The following is a 22,484-nucleotide window of genomic DNA, read 5'->3' as shown; positions in this document are numbered from 1 at the left end:
ACTAATGAAGCTGCAGAGAGTAGGAACAGGGAGAGGTTTATGTAAGCACACACTTAACTACAAACAGCTGAAGGAAGCTTAGCGGAGCTTCATAACCAACCAAAACATAAAACAGTAGTAGAGCATTTGCTTCTAACAGCTATTCTGCTTAATTTCTGAAAAGCTGTCATAGGACTCAGTCAAATAGTACTCAAGAGAAATAATTTAGAGTTTCTCCTGTAAAGACAGGCACCCTAAAGACACTAAGCTGCTTTGCAAATTGGAGAACCAGATTCTATTCCAATACAATCTAAACCAAACTTTAATATTATGAAAACTGAAAGTTTGGTCTGAATAAATCTCTGTCTCTCCAGCCCCTGTAAGGATCTAAAGAGAACTGCAGGATTTTCAGCAACTCAGAAAGTTAAAGAACAGCTGGACTGAAACAGACTTCCCTTCTATACCTTTATGCATACCTTGCTGCCATTTTATGGAACTGTTCCCCAATGTTAGTATCAGTCACACAGCCTCAGACTTCTGTTCCAGCCCATTTTATGCATCTTTTGCAATCCTACCTACCCCATCCCACACTGCGGAAGGTTCTTGAAAACAAGAGAGCATGCTCAAGCTCTTTCTCCACAAGGTTCTCTATAAAGCAGGGCCAGCAGTCAGGAAGAGGCAAGCCTCAGCCACCTTCTTCACTGTTCAACCTTCCTTTTTCAAAGGAAATTTAAACTTTTTTTCCAAAGGAATGAGCACAGGCCACCACAGAGGCTGAAGGAGATGCAGGATAGGAAATGGAAACTATGTGCTGTCTTTACATCCTGATTTTCAAAATTGACTATGCAACCTTACAGCATCAAGAGACTAACAAAGCACTTGGCGTTTCAATTAAGGAGACATCTGTAGTGGCCCACTAGACAGCACAGATTGCATCTGCACGTGAGTAGAAATCACATTATGAATGATTACTGGAGAAATCTGAATGCCAAGAGGCAAGTAAGCAAGTAATCTGAAGTAAGAGCAAGCAATAGCAAACTGATCATTTTTGACAGTATCCGTTAAATTGACAGGCAACTGTTTGGAAGAAGTCCGACAAAAAAGAAACAGAGCATTAACTAGAACCCAAATAATTGTTTGTCCCAAGAAAAGACCCTCAAGACTGTTTTAGAGGACACCAGTGCAAACTAGCGTACACAAACTCAATCGTATTTTTCTTTTGCCAGCGTTAACTGGTATGGCTGGGTAGAATGAGTTTCTTTACTATGGAAGGTAAAGGATTAAATGTTCCATAAAAAGGAAAAGGCATAATCTTCAGCAAGAGAAATCTGAGCAAGGCTGAGCAGCTACATAGATCAAGTGCTCTGTGCAACTCCTGCAGCATTCTTTGCTCCCTCAGATGAAATATATTCCTGGGGGACTTACATTCACCCTCCTCCCCAACACTCCCACAGCATGCTTTCCCAGTACGCATGCTCTCCTCCTTCTGTTCAACTGCCATTCTCCTGTATCTGCTTCAGTAGCTCTGTAAACATGACCTCTGAAGTGCCTCTTTCACCTTCACATTGTTTCAAGGATGCTTGAGTATAGCAATAAGACACATATCAGTCACAGCAGTAACAGAAGGCAATAAATATGAAAACCCTCCCTATGTTTTGTTAGTCCACTTCTAGAGTGTGGCATAGAGGTCAGACTGTTAGCAAAGCAAGCTCACTGCTGCACAATTACAGCACTACCACCATCATGAATTGACCTCTGCTGACGGCGTGAGAGACTGTTAGCAGATGCCTGGCCAAGAATTGTAGAGAAGCCTGTAGAAGGCAGATATTAAAAAAAAAAAAAAAAATATATAGACTGGTTGGCTCTCAACTGCAGCCCAGAACATCAGCCAAAAGATACACACAGAGAGCATGGCAGGCCAGATGAGGACAGGCATCTGTTTACTAAAATTAACAACACTTGATAGACCTCCTTCCTGGTTCACTCTGGCTGGTCTTGCAAGATGGAAATAAAACCACAACACTGTCATTCATAAGCCTCAAGGAAGTCCAGGAAAGCCACACAAAAAGAACATTCAGCCCAAGAAATTTACAAAGAAGAACATTCTTTCATTTCCCCAAAAGAACTTACTCCAGTGTCCTTTTTGCCTATTTCTCTGATGCTTCAATATATGTCTTAGTAGCCTGCTACCAAGTACCTGAACATTCACTATAATTTTCCAAGATTTAGGTCTTAAACAGAAAGCTTATGATATGAACATGTATTATTTATTACAGAACACAAATCTCTGCCTTCCTTGTTTATTAACATTTTTGCCACCTCAAAAGACGACTTGCGGTCACTCTTTCCACAGCAATAAACACACTAAGGAGAACTGGAACATTGGGAAGAAGAAAAGAAAAGGAAAGAAGCTTGACGTGCTGGGACAGAAGTGGTACTAGAAAACAATAGAAATTTGCAGAACTTACCAGAGTTCCTTCTGCTGTTCTTGCTGCTTTGTCAGGATTGGCCTTCATTTTGACCATCCTAGGTGTTGAAAAGTGTTTGGCTAGCTGAGTAGGTTCTGAGGTAAACATTACCTTCTCTCTCCCTAGCTTGCAAAGACATTTTCTTCATTACATTATTTGCATCCCCCGTAGCTCATGATAAGGTACACAAGAGACAGGTCTGGCATCAAGATTGAGCTGGTGGTCAGACCTCTACTCAGATCTTCATGGTAAACCAACGTGCACATCAAAAATCCGGAGAGTTTATTCTGCAGAACTGCATGGCGGTACATGCGTATTTTTTTTATCCTTGAACCATTCCAGGCACTCACAACTTTTAGCTTACGATCCCATCAATACATCTGTTACTGCAATTCCACTACAGTATGTCAGGAAGCACACTATTCCCTCTTCTCAGATTTAGGAAACTCCGTGTTGATTTTCTGCTGTTAACAGGAATATGCCCGTGCCTTATACACTCACCCCTCAAGATAATCATAGCATAGATACCTTCTCACCCATATGAGTTGACTGTTTTTCCCAAGGTGGTTGTGCAAAATTAGTAGGTGAAAATCTCTTCAATCAGTATGAATTTTGGTCAGCTGCCTTTAAGTCCAGGGAAAAGCTTGAGTTTAGGGTAAGGTATTGTAGAATTATTACTAGAAGACTATTACGGACACAGAACTGCGGGATTGTCTGCATATATTTGCCATATTGACTCAGAAGACTTTCTGCCTTGGTAAAGGAGACTGCCAACAGTTTAGAGACACCACTTGTTCAGATGACCACCACTGTCCAATACTGTTGGGCAAACTTTACTTCTGAAGAGAAAGAACCGCCACATGGAGCACACCTAAATGCTTCCAGATTGGAACATAAAAATATTCATAATTGTGTCAAAAATTCAAAAAAGATTGGTATCTATTAGACTCATTCAAAACTACAAACACACCATAAATATTATTTTCCACTGTTATGTTTTTCCAATCAAAGTTTAAATATTTTTTTGAAGTCTGCATTATATATCTTTAAAGACGCTTGATATTTTAGGTTCAAAGAATGATGATGTTAACTTTTTTCTTTGTCCAGGATAAGCAAGTTGCAGAAAAGCAAAACAGAATGAAAGCATAGAAGAAAACAATTATTTTGGATGTTAAAGTATTTTACAAGGGGAGAGCCAGAGTTTCTGTAATGTTTTTTAAAAATCAATATTTTCCTTGTAAATTCATATCCTGTTCCTGGATGTGAGGAAAAAACTATTCTGCATTTAATATTCTTTGCCCCATTTTAACTTCAGTTATTTTCTATATGCATCAGATAGAAGGTACCATCGTTTGTAGAAAGATGGTTTCCTCTAGACAGCAGCCACATGTCACCTTTCAAAATTTAAATTAATCCTCAACTTACCTTTTACACCACCAAATGGACCATAAGTCATATTGCAAGCAGTTCTCTGAAGATTGTGCTCATACATCAGTTTAATCTGATACTGGTTCCCATGTTCCACATTTCCCAGAGTTCCTGTAACAAACGAAGGCTATTTATTTATATCTTTGATCCATGCAATGTGGAAGAAGTAAAGGCGTACCAGTTTCAACACACTGAAAAACTATAACCTACTGCTAGCGACTCTAAGATATGAAGGCTCACACTGCTGCTTTCTTTAAAAAAAAAATATCACCAAGCTACAAAATTCCTAAAGGCCAGAACCAGAAATAGTCTCATTATATCAAATACAGTATAAAGACTTATACCTTATACCATCAAGAGGCTGAGATTTTATTACTTAAATGTATTTTTCTTCATGTTAGGCATACCTCTAAGATCAGAAAAAGGCCTGCTAAAAGCAGAACTCTTATGATTCTCAGTGAATATACTATATCCAACAGCCAGCCTCAGCTGCAATAGTCTTCATCTCAAATTAAGCTGTAGCTAGTCATTAGCTATAATTTGACAAAGCTATGCTTAGGGCACATTTATCACTTGCCTTTACTCTGACTGAAACTCAATGCAGTGATCAACAATGCAAAGATAAAAAACAAACATATGTTAACAAAAATAATATTATGATATACATCACATTCTCTGAAAAGGTCTGCATGAACTTTAACTTCCTGACTCCTTCAGGGAACTAGCAGAAATTCAAAAAGTCTTTCTAAAGAAACTGAAGTTAAAGCTTCCCTTTTGATAATCAAAAGTCTTTCTTGTACCCCATGAAAAAAACAAAGTTCTTAATGATGTAAAGTAACACTTAAGGACTAATATTAGCAAGTAAAAAAAAAAAAACTTTGAGAACAGTCACATCAGCAGGGAAAAAGGTGTTTTGAGTAAGTGATATCTAGGTTAAATCCTACCACAGCTTTAAGTATAAAAACATTATTTCAACAACATCTTAAACAACATGATATGAAAAATCTGTAGCTTATGCTAAACTTTTAGGCAATTTCCCCAACTAAAATCCAATATAGCTTGTAAGCAGTTACCCCTAAAGCAAGCCCATGTTAGGGAAAGGATTGGAACAGACATGAGGGAAAAAGCCCTGGCTGGATAACTAACTAGCTAAGTAGCAACACCAGAGGTAAAACAAGTTAGAAAGTAGTCAGTCTGTGTATACTGACTGTAATACAATATCCAGGCCATACTTTAGCCAGCCGTGAAGGATGCTTTCAGTTGTCAAGAAGCAGTGTAGCTATTTTACTATGAATCACAGATATAGAAACATGTATAAAGCAAGTAAAAATCCCACTTTATGAAAGTGTAATTTGCCATGGAAGCATAAAGAAATGATGATCATTATTTCTCAAAGGAGCTTGTTTGACGGTACCTGTTCAGATGACAGGAATTACCATTACAGCATGAATTAATACTAATACAAATTAGTATGAAAAGTCTTTGAAAGGATTGCAAAACTTCACTTTTATTATTACTTAAATGCTTAAGCCATGTAAACCAAACAGCAAATTAGAACTAGAAAAAAAATCTAGACTGACTTATTGTTGTACACCATTAATGCAAATTTTAAAATAAATTGTTTTAATAAAAATTGTACTGGTAGGCTACAATCCTAAGACATAGGCACTGTTACAGAGAAGGGAAAGTATGAAAACTGCAGTACATCTCAAAGTATCACCAAGACCAATTCTACAGGTGTCTCCAGGCAAGATAACTAGAAGGCAAACAGAATCTGGAAAGAGAGCATGTGTTTGTAACCTATCTGCCTACAAGGCTGTGAACAGGAAGCAGGCTGCTCCTACAAGAAAACCATGCTCTTATAATGAATGGAGCCATAGCTATATCTGCACAGGGAAAATGAACATGTATAGTTGTCTATTGAATCTTGAAGATGTTTTGCTTTAAGCATATATTAGAGAGAATTCAATGCACAGAATAGCTTTTTTGTGACTTCCCTCTTTACATACAGAGAGAAAACAGCACTTAGAATTTCCAGACAAAACAGTAGAAGAAAGAGTATTTAAGGAAAAACATAGTAGTTTCACCTTCTTACCAGTATTAACCTCCTATCGTCTCTTGGGTGACATTACCAATGTTCTGTCTTTCTAAGAAATTACTTGGATTTTTGAGTTCAGAAATCATTATAAGCGTTCCATTTTTAAAGAGCTAAGTCAGTTATCATTAAACAACCATTTGTTGATTAGAGTGCTGAAGAGTACCACCCACAGCTAAAACTGTAATAAGAACTAGTTGTTCACAAGCACTACCAACTACAGACCATCACTCACATCACAGCATCTCAAGCACTGAGCAGATCAGCAAATCTCTGTTAACAATTGGAAAATGTCCAGACCTAATTAATAATGTTTCCTCTTCATACATGAGTTTGAGTGAGAGAACATGACTGCAGCTCTTCAGGAATGATGAGCAAACACTGTATATGCCAAGTTTAGCATTTAACCTAATTCAAACTTTAGAATACATGTAAAATCACTAGAAAACTTGTATTTGGAAACTAACCTGAAACAGCATATACGCAGAGTTTCCGGCAATGCAGCACAGCCAGATGAAGTCCTTCAGTACCACTGTAAAGAAGGTTAAAAAAGCACTTTTCAGATAAGTTCCAAGTAAAATTGCATAATACTTGGATAAAATTCAAGTAACATCTTGAAATTACTTTCAGGTGTGGGCCAAATCTAAAGGTTTGGGTGTTAGATGCTAGCACAAGTACTCAGAAGTACTAATTTTCCTAAATTCATGCTGCGGTGTTAGATGTCAATTTCAAAATTAAAATGAATCCTTTAAGAACTCTTTTTTAAAATAAAGTCCTCCTAAGTAGACTCTTACAGCTAACTAAATATATGTTCTTCAAGGATTCATTATAATTTTGAAATTAACTTCTAACGTTGCAGCATGAACTTTCTTTTAAAAATGAGAGAAAAACCTGTACTAACCATGGGAAAATCTTGTGCTCCGAGACCAAAGGTGACAAGCTGAAGGCCTATATCAGTTGGAAACTGTTCCTCTTTTATTCGAGTACTCATGGAGTGACCCTCTGCAGGAATTCTAATGCTTTATCCTGTGAAATGATCTAAAACATTTTTCTATAGTTAGAGCCCAAGAACTTTCTCTGCAGGAAATATTACTTAGGTTTGGGGGAAGAACAACGTGAATATAGGATTTTAAGTTTCTGACTTCTGCCTTATAGTTTAATTAATTGAGGTTCCATGCAGATGGTACAAAAGTGAATTAAAAAATAGACTCAGGTATACACTTGCTGAATAATATGTTCTTGCAGCGATTATCCTCATATCCATTTGGGTTTTTCTCTCATTTTAAAAATAAAATTCTCCTAAGTAGATTCTCTTACAGCAAATTAAATATAAGGCCTTTTTGTTTGAGTCATAGTATTTCTGCTTTACCGGGTCACTTACTTCCACTAAATTCATTGTAATTAAAGATCTTAAATCCTCTATTAAACCTAAACAACTGGCCAATATTACATCTTAGATCATAACAAGTTACTCAAGTTTTCTTAACATCTAAAAAAACCTTTCAATATAAGGTTTTTCCTGTTCCACAGGAAAAAAGATCTACAGGAAAAAATTGTAAAGTATCTGGAAGATTACCCCCCACATGTACATTAAGTAAAAATTCTCTCATATCAAGATGATTCAAAAAACAGATCAAATGCATACAACAGTATTCATAGATGTGCTTAATAGTTGTCCATATGGAAATTGAAAACAGCCCCCAAAACAAAGAAAAAAAAAAAAAGCCTTAAATAACATAGCCTGTTGTTGACTTACGAAACAAATTTTCCCACTTCCACCTGCAATATTGGTTCTCGTAACTGCACTTCCAAGAGCAAGTCTTCAGGTTGTACTCCATCTCCAGGTTTCACAGGATGTGGATTAAAGATTCGGAGATATCCCATATAACTGCCCACAATAATTTTATCTAAAAAAAAAAAAAATACAACAAAAAAACCCAAAGGAGACTACAGAATACAATAGCACATGTAGAATTCAATTTGCTGCAGAAGAACACCCTAAAATGATAAATATTTACATGATTCAATTAGTGTTGATTATGTTCTGCCTTCTAGGTTAAGATTAGCAATTAGCTTTTTTGCAAATTCATGAAAATCTGTTAGCAAAGGGTTCAACATGGCGATTATCATGGTGGTGGCACTGAGCCTTATTACTGTTCCATCAATTCAGGTTGACATTCACACTTCTTAAAAATTCCCATTCTGGTTTCAAAGAGTACTTTGAACTTTCAGTTTCTCCATCTTGGATTTGTGCATACACATATCACACCAGCAGAACGTGAAATTTTAAAATTGGGACCAATGAGATTTATCCAAATGCAAACTAAATCCAGATTACTACATCACATCAACAAAGCCAGGCTTTGAGATCATCTACTCTTGAGAGGGATCCATTATCTCAAAGTGGAATGCACTAATTACATCACAGTTATTTTGGAATTGGTATTTTAAGCAAGTAGGCATTTGCTTGTTGGTGAATAACAAGAAGTTACTAATGAAAAAAAACCAAAGAGGTGCCTCCCATGATAACAACCAAGTTGGTTGCCAGTACTATTTCCTCTAGGTATACATCATCATACCAACGCAGATCAAAATCAAAACCAATAAAACTTGTCCACAAGTCAGGAGAACACTCAACTATCCCTAAACCAAGTTCACCAGGTTCTAGAGGCTTGGCATAATTCTAAGGGACCTGACGTCAAAAGCTCAGAACAGCTTCTTGTTTCCTCTTCTTCAGCCACAAAAAACTTGCACCGCTAAGTCCCACATTCAGAGAATACTGACTGCCTTCCCCACCCTCATCTGTTCCTCAATTCAGTAACAAGTATTCCAGCAGCAGTAAATTAAATGCCTTTTACTTACTAATTCCTTAAAAATACTTAAGTGAGGACATTTTGACTTGTGGTTAGGCAATTGCAACTAGCCCACTGTAGGAGAATCATGGAATGATTAAGAGTTGGAAGGGACCTTAAAGATCATCTAGTTCCAATGCCCCCTGCCATGGCCAGGGACACCTCCCACTAGATCAGGTTGCTCAAAGCCCCATCCAACCTGGCCTTGAACACCTCCAGGGTTGGGGCATCCACATCATCTCTGGGCAACCTGTTCCAGTGTCTCACCACCCTCACAGTAAAGAATTTCTTCCCCATACCTCATCTAAATCTACCCTCTTTTAGTTTAAGACAGTTACCCCCTGTCCTATCGCTACAATCCCTGATAAAGAGTCCTTCCCCATCTTTCCTGTAGACCCCCTTTAGGTGCTGGAAGGCTGCTATAAGGTCTGCCTGGAGCCTTTGGTTCCCCAGGCTCAACAACCCCAACTCTCTCAGCCTGTCTTCATAGGAGAGGGGCTCCAGTGCTCTGATCAGCTTCGTGGCACCAGATGGGGTACACCTGTCTCAACAGGAAAAAAGGATCTTTGTGCAGGAGTTAGAAGGGCTCATTGAAAGAGCTTCAAACTAGATTTGAAGGGAGAAAAGGAGAAAACCAGGCTCACTCAAGATAAGCCTGGGGGCAGCACACCAGTGTTTGAGGGAAGGCATGTTAGTGAGGTCCTTTGGTCTGCTGTCTCAGTGGCTGCAAAGGACAGAAATCCACACGGCAAAGACTCAAGGGTTATTAATGTGTTAGAAACCACAGAAGCACCTGAGAACAGTCACAGAGGAATCAGGACTTCTCCCCAAAAACAGGTGGTGGGATCAATAGCCCAACTGAAGTGCATCTACACCAATGCACACAGCATGGGCAACAGGAGGAGCTGGATGCCATTGTGCAGCTGGAAAACTATGATAAATTGCAATCACAGAAACACAGTGGGATGACTCACACAACTGGAGTGCTGCAATGGATGGTTATAAACCCTTCAGAAGGGACAGGGAAGGAAGAAGAGGCAGTGGGGTAGCCCTGTACGTTAGGGAGGGTTTTGACTGTCTAGAGCTTGACGATGGTGATTAAAGGGTCAAGTGTTTATGGGTAAGAATTAGGAGAAAGGCCAACAGGGCAGATATCACGACAGGAGCCTGTTATAGACCACCCAACTAGGACGAAGAGACAAATGAAATATTCTATAAGCAGCTGGGAGAAGTCTCATGATTGCTAACTCTTGTTCTCATAGAGGAATTACACTTGCCAGATAATCTGCTGGAAATACGATACAGCAGACACAGTCTAAGCAGTTCCTGATGTGTGTGTGGAAGATAACTTCCTGACACAGTTGGTGAGACAACTAGGGAAGGCACCCCACTGGACCTGTTGTTTGTGAACAGAGAAGGACTTGCAGGTGATGTGATGGCTGGAGGCCATCTTGGGCATAGCAATCATGAAACAATAGTGTTTTCAATTCTTGGAAAACTAGGGAGCAGGGTTAGCAGAACTGCTACCTTAGACTTCCAGAGTGTCGACTTTGGCCTGTTTAGGGGCTTGGTTGACAAAGTGCCTTGGGAGGCAGTCCTGAAGGGCAAAGGAGTCTAGGAGGGCTGAGCATTCTTCGAGAAGGAAGTCTTAAAGGTGCAGGAGCAGATCCTCCCCATGTGCCAAAAGACATGCCATCAGGGAAGAAGACCAGCCTTGCTGAACAGAGAGCTTTGGAGCTTTGACTAGAATTTCAGGGCGGGGGGGAGGGGGGGGGGGGGGTGGTTTATGACCTTTGGAAGAAGGGGCAGGCAACTCAGGAGGACTACAAATATGTCATGAGGTTATGCAGGGAGAAAGTTAGAAAGGCCAAAGCCCAGCTAGAAGTTAATCTGGCTACTGCCATAAGAGATGATAAAAAATGTTTCTATGAATACATTAACAACAAAGGGAGGGCTAAGGAGAATCTCCATCCTTTATTGGATGCAGGAGGAAACATAGCGACAAAGGCTGAGGTACTTCATGCCTTCTTTGCCTCAGTCTTTAATAGTGAGATCGGTCATTCTCAGGGCACTCAGTCCACTAAGCTGGAAGACAGGGATGGGAAGTAGAATCAAGCCCCCATAATCTCAGGCAAAATGATAAGCGATCTGCTACACCACTTAGACACACAAGAGTGCATGGAGCCAGATGGGATCCACCCAAGGGTACTGAGGGAGCTGGCAGAAGTGCTCACCAAGTCACTTTCCATCATTTTTCAGCAGTCCTGGCTAACTGGGGAGATCCCAGTTGACTGGAGTTTAGCAAACGTGACACCCATCCACAAGAAGGGACAGGAGAAGGATCCAGGGAACTACAGACCTGTCAGTCTGACCTCAATGCTGGGGAAGATTATGGAGCAGATCATCTTGAGTGCCATCACACAGCACATACAGGACAACCAGGTGATCAGGGCCAGTCAGCATGGGTTTATGAAAGGCGGGTCCTTCTTGACTAACCCGATTGCCTTCTACAACAAGGTGATCCACTTAGTGGGCAAGGGAAAGGCTATGGATGTTGTCTACCTAGACTTTAGTAAAGCCTTTGACATCATTTCCCACAGCATTCTCATGGAGAAACTGGCTGTTCATGGCTTGGATGGGCATACACTTCACTGGGTTAAAAACTGGCTGGTGCTAAAGAGTTGTACTGAATGTAATTACATCCGGTTGGTAGCCAGTCACAGACAATGTTCCCCAGGACTCAGGACTGGGGCCAGTTCTGCTTAATATCTTTATCAATGACCTGGACAAGGGGATCAAGTGCACCCTCAGTAAGTTTGCAGATGACACCAAGTTAGACAGGAGTGCTGATCTGCTTGATGGTAGGATGGCTCTACAGAGGTATCTGGACAGGCTGGATCAATGGGCTGAGGCCAACAGTATGAGGTTCAACAAGGCCAAATGCCAGGTCCTGCACTTAGGTTGTAATAACCCCATGCAGCAGTACAGGCTTGGGGGGGAATGGCTGGAAAGCTGCCCAGCAGAGAAGGACCTGGGGATGTTGGTTGACAGCTGGCTGAATATGAGCCAGCAGTGTGCCCAGGTGGCCAAGAAGGCCAATAGCATCCTGGCCTGTATTAGAAATAGTATAGCCAACAGGACTAGGGAAGCAATCATCCCGCTGTACTTGGCACTACCTCAAGTACTGTGTTCAGTTTTGGGCCCCTCACTACAAGAAAGACACTGAGGTGCTGGAGCGTGTTCAAAGAACAGCAACAAAGCTGGTGACAGGCCTAGAGAACAAGTCTTATGAGGAGCAGCTGAGGGAACTGGGGTTGTTTAGTCTGGAGAAGAGGAGGCCCAGAGGAGACCTTATTGCTTTCTACAACTACCTGAAAGGAGGTTGTAGCAAGGTGGGGGTCAGTCTCTTCTCTGAGGTCACAGGTGATAGGACAAGAGGATATGGCCTCAAGTTGCACCATGGGAGGTTTAGATCACATATTGGGAAAAGTTTCTTCACAGAAAGGGTTTTCAAGCATTGGACCAGGCTGCCCATGGAAGTGGTTGAGTCACCATCCCTGGAGGTATTTAAAAGATGGGTAGATGTGGCACTTAGGGACATGCTATAGTGGTGGACTTGGCAGCGTTAGGTTAATAGTTGGACTCCATGATCCTTCCAACCTAAATGATTCTATGAATTTCTACTGAAAAATGTTGTACACCAAACCAGCAACAGCTCAACTTTGTTAAAATCCTCCTGGAAAAGGACGATCTAAAATAAAAACAATTTTTAAAGATTAAGGCAACGGTGAAATCAAATTCAAGTACCACTACTGAGCAAAAACAGACCACCAAGATGAGCATGAGTGTATCAAAGATCCCAATTATTTATTAATTTCAAAGACATACACACACAAGAACTCATCCTAACAGCAAAGACCATGTACTGCTGTAAATGTCCTCAGACACATCACTTCAGTTCCACTTCACTTCCACATTATTAACAATGACATAGAAAAGCAGGGCTTACTCAGCATCACTAACTTCAATGGCCCCTTATTTTCCAAGCAGAAAAGGTTGTTTGTTTTTCTAAATTCTTAGCTTATTAGCTCTCACCTTCCTTTTTTCCTTAAGCTTTTTTTTTTTCCTCAACAACTTACAACATTTGTTTGCTCCCATGACTAACTGAAAATGTTCCATTTTAAAACATATCTACCAGTGATGGAGTAATCACAGAATCATAGAACAGTTTAGGTTTGAAGGGACCTTAAAGATCATCTAGTTCCAACGCCCCTGTCATGGCCAGGGACACCTCGCACTAGACCTGGTTGCTCAAAGACTCATCTAACCTGGCGTTGAACACTTCCACGGATGGGGCATCCACAACTTCTCTGGACAACCTGTTCCAGTGCCTCACCACCCTCAGAGTGAAATATTTTTTTTCCAATATCTATTCTAAATCTTCCCTTTTCCAGTTTGAAGCCATTACCCCTCATCCTATCACTACGTGCCCTTGCAAAAAGTCCCTCTCCAGCCTTCTGTAAGCCCCCTTAGGATACTGGAAGGCCACTATAAGGTCCCCCCAGTCTTCTCTTCTCCAGGCTGAACAACCCCAACTCTCTCAGCCTGTCTTCATAGGAGAAGGGCTCCAGACCTCTGATCATCTTCATGGCCCTCCTCTGGATCCACTCCAACTGATCCATGTCTTTCTTATGTTGAGGGCTCCAGAGCTGGATGCAATATTCCAGGTGGGGTCTCACCAGAACAGAGTAAAGAGGCAGAATCGCCTCTGTCTATGTGCTGGCCACGCTTCTTTTGATGCGGCCCAGGATATGGTTTTTGCCAGCTCATGTTGAGCTTCTCATATAGCAACACCCCCACATCCTTCTCCTCAGGGCTGCTCTCAATCCATTCTCCTCCTAACCTATATTTGTGCATGGGATTGCCCCAGCTGACATGCAGGACCTTGCACTTGGCCTTGTTGAACTTCATGAGGTTTGCACAGTCCCACCTCTCCAGCCTGTCCAGGTCCCTCTGGGTGGCACTCCTTCTCTCCAGCATGTCAACCACTCCACACAACTTTTCATTGGCAAACTTGCTGAGGGTGCACTCCATCCCAACATCCATGTCACCAACAAAGATGTTGAACAGCACTGGTCCCAGTATCAATGCCTGAGGGATACCACTTGTCACTGCTCGCCACTTGGACACAGAGCCGTTGACCTCAACTCTTTGAGTGCAACCATCCAGCCAGTTCCTTATCCACTGAATGGTTCATTGGTCAAATCCATGTCTCTCCAATCCAGAGACCAGGATGTCATGCAGAACAGTGTCAAATGGTTCGCATAAGTCCAGTAAATGACATCTGTTGGTCTCCCCTGATCCACCAACGCTGTAACACTGTCAGAGAAGGCCACCAAATTTGTCAAGCATGATTAGCCCTTAGTGAAGCCATGTTGGCTGTCACCAATCACCTTCTTATTTTCCATGTGCCTCAGCAGAGTCTCCAGGAGGATCTACTCCATGATCTTGCCAGGCGCAGAGCTGAGACTGACGAGCCTGTATTTCCCTGGGTCTTCTTTTTTACTGTTTTTAAAAATAGAGGTTATGTTTCTCCTTTTCCAGTCAGTGGGAACTTCACCAGATTGCCATGACTTCTCAAATATGATGAATGGTGGCTTAGCAACTTCACCTGCCAGTTCTCTTGGGACCTGTGGATGAATCTCATCAGGTCCCACAGACTTGTGCACCTTCAGGTTCCTCAGCTGGCCTCGAACCTGGTCTTCTACAGCAGGTGGTACCTCATTCTTCCAGTCCCTGCTTTTGCTTTCTGTAGCTTGGGCGGTGTGGTTAGAGCCCTTCCCAGAGAAGACTGAGGCAAAGAAGTCATTGAGTATCTCTGCTTTCTCCATGTCCTGGGTGACCAGGTCTTCCGTTTCCTTCCCGAGTGGTCCCACATTTTCCCTAATCTTCCTTTTCTCACTGATATACTTATAGAAGGCTTTCTTGTTGCCCCTGACCTCTATTTGGGCTTTAGCTTTCCTAGCCTGATCCCTGGCTGCTTGAACAATTTCTCTGCATACCTCCCAGACTAGCTGTCCTTGTTTCCATCCTCTGGAGGCTTCTTTTTTTCTGTATGAGATTGTCCAGAAGCTCTTTGTTCATCCACACAGGCCTCCTGGCATTTTTGCCTGACTTCCTCTTTGTCAGTATGCATCGCTCCTGAGCTTGGAGGAGGTGGTCCTTGAATATTAGCCAGCTTTCTTGGGCCTCTTTTCCTTCCAGGGCTTTATCCTACTGTAATCCAGCAAGCAGATCCCTGAAGAGGCTAAAGTCTACTCTCTTGAAGTCCAGGGTAGCAATCTTACTGTGCACCCTCCTCGCTGCCCTAAGGATCTCAAACTCCACCATCTCATGGTCATTGCAGCCAAGGCTGCCCTTCAGCATGACATTCCCCACCAGCCCTTCCTTGTTGGTGAGAACAAGGTCCAGCATGGCACCTCTCTTCATTGGTTCCTCTATCACTTGGAAAAGGAAGTTATCATCAGTGTATTCCAGGAACCTCCTGGGTTGCTTATGCCCTGCTGTGTTGTCCTTCCAACAGATATCAGGGTGGTTGAAGTCCCCTATGAAGGCCAGAGCTTGCAAATGTGAGGCTGCTCCTATCTGCTAGAGGGCCTCATCCACTTGGTCTTCCTGGTCAGGTGGCCTGTAGCAGAACCCCACTGTAGCCTCACCTGTCCCTGCCCTCCCTTTAATCTTGACCCATAAGCTCTCAGTCAGCTCCTCATCCATCCCCAAGCAGAGCTCCATGTGCTCCAGCTGGTCCTTGATATAGACAGAGACATCACCTCCTCATCTCCCCTGCCTGTCCTTCCTGAAAAGCCTATATCCATCCATTTCAACACTCCAGTCATAGGAGCCATCCCATCATATCTCCGTGATGCCAATTAGATCATAGCCTTGCAGGCATGAGTACATCTCAAACTCCACTTGTTCGTTACCCATGCTACATGTGTTTGCATAGAGGCATTTAAGTTAGGCCCCTGATGAATCTAGCTCCCTGGCTGAAGGATTCCAAGCTGCACTCCAGGTGCTCTCCTGCTGACCTGCAACCCATATCCAGGTTGTGGGCCTCTACTACTGGTATCAGCATCATATCAGTAGGAGTGGCATGGAATCCAGTTCCCCTCCCCCAGCAACTCTAGGTTAAAGCCCCTTCACAAGGTTGGCCAACAAGATTCTTCCCTTTTTCTGACAGGTGGACCCCATCCGGCCCCAGCAGACTAGGCTTCTTAAAGTGAGTCCCATGATCTAAGAAGCCAAACCCCTGACTGTAGCATCAGTCCTGTAGCCAGCTATTGATTTGCCAGACTCGCCTGGCCCTGTCAACCCCCCTCCCATTGACCAGGAGGATTGATGAAAAAAAAAAAACTAAGACATTACTACTGAACACAAGCAAGAATTAAAATGTTTAGAAACCTACAAATACACAAGCAGCATTAAATTTGTCATCTTAAGCCTACAAGGACACATTCAAGATAGCAGACTTTAAACTAACTAGCCTGGCTAACAACCTTTCAGTATGCATTGGTCAAACCAAACCTGCAGCTGTGTAACTTAAAACTCAGCAACTACATAAATCTGAATTTACCTTGTCCACTGCCACTATTATCAACATCAGCAACACACAGGCAGCCTTGGTCAAATTCTTCCTTTTCTCCAAGTATGGTAGACCACCAGTCTCTAGCTTTAAACAACGACATTCTTCTTTCCTGAAAGGGAAACAAACCATTGTTAAAGTGTATACTAATACATATACAACTGTTTATACAAACAACTTTCTTTGTTAACAACAACTTTCATTGAGTATATTTCATCTCTTAGTTTCACATTGCTCTAGTGTGAGCTGAATAAGTGTTAATTTCAAGTGCTTCAGGTTTCTGGTTATGTAGTTCAGAAAACAACCTTAGGAAACTTCTTGTCTTTAGTTTAGACGTTAGTTGTGGTAGACACTGCTAGTTGTATGAAGAAAAAGCAAAAAAATAACCGCTGTTTTTAAACTGTTAAAAGCCTTCTGTAACAAGCATTAAGGAAGCAATGTAAGTTTTCAAAGTCACAGAACTGAGGCTTTCTCTCTTATCAAGAGGTATCAGGAAAAAAATATTCTGATGCAAGTCTTCTGCAAGAAAACTTATTTTTAGAAAAGTAAATGAAGACATAAACAGACAACATCAAAACCTCCACTGAGTAATCGCCTTGAAGATGCCCTAGTGACACGACTAAAGAACTTGGTCAGACAGGGCACAAATCAGCTTTTCTGCTCCCTACCTGCTGTTATTTTAAGAAGGGGGGGGGGGGGGGGGGAGAGGAGACTAATCCTTTCGTAGGCGGCTCGACAATAACGTTACCCCAGTTCAAAACTCACAGCTCCATACCTGCGCTCTGCCACGGGCGGGACAAACCTGAACGCGGACGACCCCACCGCCCACAGAGGAGGCGAGGGGCAGCCGGGCAGCGCCAGCTCCGGCAGTTCTCTCCGGGAAAAGAGGAAGAGTGATGGGCTCCCCCCTTGCTTTTCTTCGGACCAAAAGCAGCCTGCAAGCTCGCGCCTTTCCTCTTTAAGGGAAAGCGTGCCCGGCAACTAAAAATAATTTATTTTCCCACCTTAGGCGGTTACCGGCGTTACGCGAGCTAGGCAACCTGCTGCAGCCGAGCGCCGGCTGGCGACAGCACAAGCCCTCCCCACACATCCTCTCCCCCCACAGAGCCCCTGCTGCAGCACCCACAGCACCTCAGGAGCCTCGCCCGGACACCACACACACACCGCGGAGCGGGAGAAGAGAGCCAGAGACCGGCGGGGTTTTACCTGGGCGGGACACGACGGCACCTCCCGGGCACGGCGCGGCCCGAGGTGCTCCGGGGCGGCAGCCCCTCGTCCCCCTCCCCTCGGGTGCTCCTCGCTCAGGTGCGGCCTGAAGCGACGCGATACGTGAAGCACAGACCGGCGGCACTACATCCCCCTCCCCGCTGCTGCCGCCATCTCCGGCGCCCTCCTCACGGCGCGTTAAGTACCGGCCGCGCCCCGCTCCGCCCCGCCCGGCCAGACCCGCCCCAGAAGGGAGGGCCGCGCCATCGCGCCGACACTGGGAAACGTAGTTTGGGAAGCGGCACGACGGGCCATTGGGCTCTCTCATTCCTTCCTGTGAGGGGGGAGTAAGAGAGGCATTCCTTTGTGTTTCCTGAGGGGAAAAAAAAAAAAACAAAACCACAAACCAAACCAACTATCCTCCCGGCTGGTGCTTTTCCTTTTCATAGTCCTCATGGAAACCTCTCACCCCGGGGGTGGCTCCCTGCCGCCCTCCTCCCCTCTTCCTCCCCCTCTTTTTCCTCTTGCCGTGGTAGCGCCGGCAGGCCGCGCGCACGTGACGCCTCGCGGGGAGCCCGCGCCGCAGCCGAGGCCGGCGGGGCGCGTGCTACGGAGGGGGCGGGCGAGCGAGCGAGCGAGCGGGCGGGTAGCGCGCGGTGCCGTCGTTGCCGGCTCTCGCCGGGTCTGGCGGCGGGTGGGGACCCGCTCGGGGCGGCGCTGAGGGGCACCTTCCCTCCTTCCTTCTCTCCCTCCCTTCTTCCTCCTCCTCCGCCTTCAGCGACGAAGGGGCCGCCTCGCTTCCCCGCAGCGGCTCTCGGCGCCGCGCCCTTGGCAGCTACCATGGACAGGACCGCCGTGGCGAAGATGGGAGCGGTGGCCAGCGCCAGCGTATGCGCCCTGGTCGGCGGGGTGGTGCTGGCCCAGTACATCTTCACCATGAAGAAGAAGACGGGCAGGAAGACCAAGATCATCGAGATGGTACGTGGTAAGAGGGCCGAGAGCTGGAGGGGAGGCGGGGCGGGGGGGGGGGGGGGGGAGGAGGAGACGGCGCAGAGGAGGCCGCCGCCCCTCCGCCCTTCTTCTCCTCAGGCCGGCGTCCCCTTGGTGGGCCGGCTGCCCCACGGCCGCCCCCCTGGGCGCAGGCGGATATCCCTCCTTCCGCAAGGCGCGGGCGGTCCCACACAGGCCGCCCTCAAATAGCAGCCCCGTGCCCGAAGCCCGCGAGTCCCTCCGCCTTCGCGTGCGGGTCCTCCAGACCCTGCTGTAGGCAGGTTCGCCTGCTGGCTGGCACCAAAAGTTGAGATAGGTCTCCTCTCCAGATGTGTGGGGCTCTCTGCGTCTGGTGCCCACCCCTTGAGGCGAGGGGGCGGAGGGGGGGTGGTTGAGTCCAGTTTCTGATCGCAAGGACAGAAGCCGGAGGGCAGGAGCAGCTGTCCCGCCACAGCACTGAAAGTTGTCTGCTCCGTCCTGTCCTGTCTGGCCCATATGTACCTGTGCGTAAAACTATAGGTCTTGGTGGTAATTTACAAGCCTGATTGTAACGCCTTTAAAAGAAAAAAGGGGGGGGCGGGCGTGTTCAGCCCTCTTGAATTGGGGAAGCAACGCCTGTTCACAGTTACTATAAAAGGAAGGTGGAGCTCGCTCTCCACTGCCCTTGTTAAACTTGTTAGTAAGGGTGGTATTTAAATATCTGCTTATCAGCCACTGGGTGGTAAAAGGTCTTAGTTTAGACAACATGCTGGTTACATTGAGATCTGTCAGAATTTCAGAGTTTATACTTTGGACACCGCTGTGCTGAAGAAGTGAACTGACATCAAGTCACTTGATGTTAGCTGGTGGATATTTTGTGATCTCCCCCACAACCTTACTAAAAGCTCAGATTTATTTTTTGTTTTAATTATACATGGAAACATAGATTTTGCTGAGAACTAGGATTCTGTATGTAAATTGTGAGCTATCTAATTCCTCATTTGGCTGTGTGATGCAACACTTGCCAGTGGACATCATACGATGCAATTTGTGATAATGTGGTTCCAGAGAATAATTCCACTGTGTGTTTTTACTAATCATAAAGTCATCATACTTACTGCTGAAAAAATATTTGAATGCTGTTTCTAGTCATCAGTCATCATTCAACAGTTTGGAGGGGATTGACTTGCTTTTTAGTTTCTTTGAGCCCGCTTAGACTAACAGCTTGTGGGAGAGCAGAAAGTTTGGATTGCCCCTTTAAAGAGGTTTTAGATCTATTTCTAAAAAAAAAGGGCTCTGAACTCTATAGTAGGATTTTACAGAACTCATTTGAAAATTTACAATGGCATAACACTGGTTAACTATAAGTTATTATTCTTTTTAAATAAAATTATAACTATAAACAAATAAATAAAATTATAACTATAAATTATATATTGGCTATAAATTATTATTCCTTTTAATTCTAGTACTGTAATACTAGAACTTACTTTAGAGGTATGTGGACAATAAAGTAACATTTAAAAGCCTGACCATACAAACACTCAAAAGGCAGATCCAATAGTTTCACCAACTTATATTCACAATATCCCATTTGAGCTGTAGTTCAGAAAGTCCCTAATAATAGGTAAAGATGTATTTGTATTAACCTTCTGTCCAATGTTTAAATGGTGTTTTGGCTGGGAAGACTTTAACTTTTATCTTTGTTGCAAAGATTTTGCCTTTGGTAGGGAAAAAAAATCTTTAATGCCAATGTTAAATTGATTTTTGGGAAGTGAATTTCTTAAGTATGTACTTCAGATAATTGTTTCAGAGCTATGTTCTTGGACACAGATCTGTGAGCCTAAATAGATACGGAAAAAAAATCTGCTTTTATGACTAGAGCTTTTATCAACTTTAAATTGCAAGGTAAAACTAAAGCTTGTTCAAAGAATGTCAGCCTTCTCATAGGGAAACATTTTACCAATCGGATGCAACATGTTAAAACTGTCTGCTCACTTGGAGAGCTGCAAAGTAAAACTACTGAACAGAAAATTGGTTCTGTTTTACCTCAAACCAGGACACAACCGATACGGAAGTTGGCAGCTTCTTCATCTAACAAACATCTTTAGTTTATCAGCTGCAAGTCTTCTTTCTTCCTCAAGGACTACTTTCAGTGGCTGTGAAATTTCTTTGAAATAAGTGGAATAGTTATGTAAACTTCATACCAAGGAATTTAGTTTGTCAAATAAGGGCAAAAATGTATTTAAGTGTTTGTTTTACTTGAATATGCTGCATTCTGGAGAACTTCCTGAAATAGTTTTATCCACCAATGCAGATTTGATTCAGCTTTTGTAATTTACAAGACACCGTGTCTGTTTTAGTTTATTACAAGAGAGACCTTCCTTTCAGCTCTGGGGAGAAGGTGCTGTTTCCAGTCTGTAATTCAGTGTAAGTTAGGGTGGTGGTGGGGAAAAATACTGCTTTATCAAAATACGTTTTTTCTAACACATGAGTTACTATACCAGGTGGGTCTTCTGTGTTAGATTAAAATCACAGGTTTGTTCTTGTATTTTCAGCAGATTTTTTTAGTTCAGGTTTTCTTTGGGGCACATTACACTTTGGTTTTATACCCCCATTAGACTCAGAATTACCTTGATTTAGAACTTTTATCAAAATCAGTAGGGGGCAGGCCTATTTACACCTTAGTTATGTGACTTTAATTCATACCAATGAAATATTCTTTCGTTATAGTTAACTGCAGCAATCATTTTTTTTAATTTTTTTCTTAGTTAAAATTAGATTAATATAAGACCCAAATGTAAGGAAAAAGCTGACTTACAGCAGTGTTTAAATGCTAAAAAGACAGTGACCTTTACAAATCAACTAGAATTTCTGTAAAACAAGTTAATATCAGGGATTATGACACCAAGAATTTTTAACGTGAAGAAAAGTGGAAAGGATTCTCAAGCATTGTAGAAATATAAGGGTAACCATGTTTCCTTGTTGAATAATAAAAATAAAGGAATTCTTAAATATGTCTCACGTTTCAGTAGATGAATTTTTAGCAAAGTAATTAGGTACACAAATTTAAGCTTAATAAAGACACCATAAAATTACTGCATCTTATTTGGAAGCAAAGGTTTAAGTTTGGAATTAAAGTATTAATATTGTGTCCTCATTGACCGTCTGAAGTTTGCAGATAAGGAGTTTCCCTTAGGCACAGGTAAATGTAGACACTTCTGAAGTAACAGAGACTTTAATAGTAAATATATAGCCACCCACGTGAAGTTTTACACTGTGCGTTAAGAAACAACTCTCTCCCAAAGCCTTCTGTGTTACTTTGCACAGCCAAATTGCCACTTCTGTGAAACTGTAAAAGTATTCCTGCAGTCAGGTGAAGGTAAAAGTTAGCTGCAAGGTTGCTAACTTTAAATTAAAGAGGTTAATAATTACATTCTTAAAGTAACTCACTAGATCATGTTTGATATCTACTTTAAAAAGAGATTAAACATTACAGTAACACTCGATCTTTTGGATTTTTCAGGCCCCAGACAAGTTTGCAATGAAGTTGTGGATCCTTACATAGCGAATCAATTCTGCTGATAACAGACTTCAGCTTCTTGCTTACTCTTTGCAAAGTCTTTTAGAAACTCAGCAGAAAACAGATGTTCACAAACTAGAGTGAGAAAAGTTGCCTAGGTCTTTTGAAAACATTCATCTGTAAGGAATAGCCCACGCTAACTAAAATTTTGGGTTAATGTAAGAAAAACTGCTTAATGGAGTAACAGTATTTTTTGTTGTTTTTCTGTTTAATAAACAAAATTGTTAGAACCTTGGATTTTTTTCAGCAGCTTTTCAGTGAG

At 42.9% G+C, this 22,484-nt stretch overlaps 2 protein-coding genes across 4 annotated transcripts in view; one reads left to right on the top strand and one right to left on the bottom strand.

Annotated features, from left to right (window-relative positions):
• Window positions 1–16,567, bottom strand: part of BBS9 (Bardet-Biedl syndrome 9) — a gene marked incomplete at both ends in the record, with an annotated part of 316,065 nt that extends 299,498 nt beyond the window's left edge. The window contains 4 exons of the mRNA XM_082499654.1: window positions 3,873–3,986; window positions 6,438–6,502; window positions 7,727–7,877; window positions 16,456–16,567. Coding sequence (XP_082355780.1) covers window positions 3,873–3,986; window positions 6,438–6,502; window positions 7,727–7,877; window positions 16,456–16,567 — 442 coding nt within the window. The remainder of the gene's footprint in view (window positions 1–3,872; window positions 3,987–6,437; window positions 6,503–7,726; window positions 7,878–16,455) is intronic.
• A 1,802-nt stretch (window positions 16,568–18,369) lies between these two features.
• Window positions 18,370–22,484, top strand: part of NT5C3A (5'-nucleotidase, cytosolic IIIA) — a gene marked incomplete at its 5' end in the record, with an annotated part of 29,087 nt that continues 24,972 nt past the window's right edge. The window contains one exon of one of the 3 annotated variants that reach the window (XM_082480028.1): window positions 18,370–18,648. In XM_082480028.1, coding sequence (XP_082336154.1) covers window positions 18,561–18,648 — 88 coding nt within the window. The remainder of the gene's footprint in view (window positions 18,649–22,484) is intronic. The other 2 variants (XM_082480029.1, XM_082480026.1) reach the window with 2 other exon arrangements.

The sequence above is a fragment of the Vanellus vanellus genome, assembly GCF_965231255.1.
Source record: "Vanellus vanellus genome assembly, chromosome: 2".
In the NCBI taxonomy this organism is placed as follows: domain Eukaryota; kingdom Metazoa; phylum Chordata; class Aves; order Charadriiformes; family Charadriidae; genus Vanellus; species Vanellus vanellus.
The sequence above is the reverse complement of the archived record's forward strand: the minus strand, read 5'-3'. Positions and strand labels throughout refer to the sequence as shown.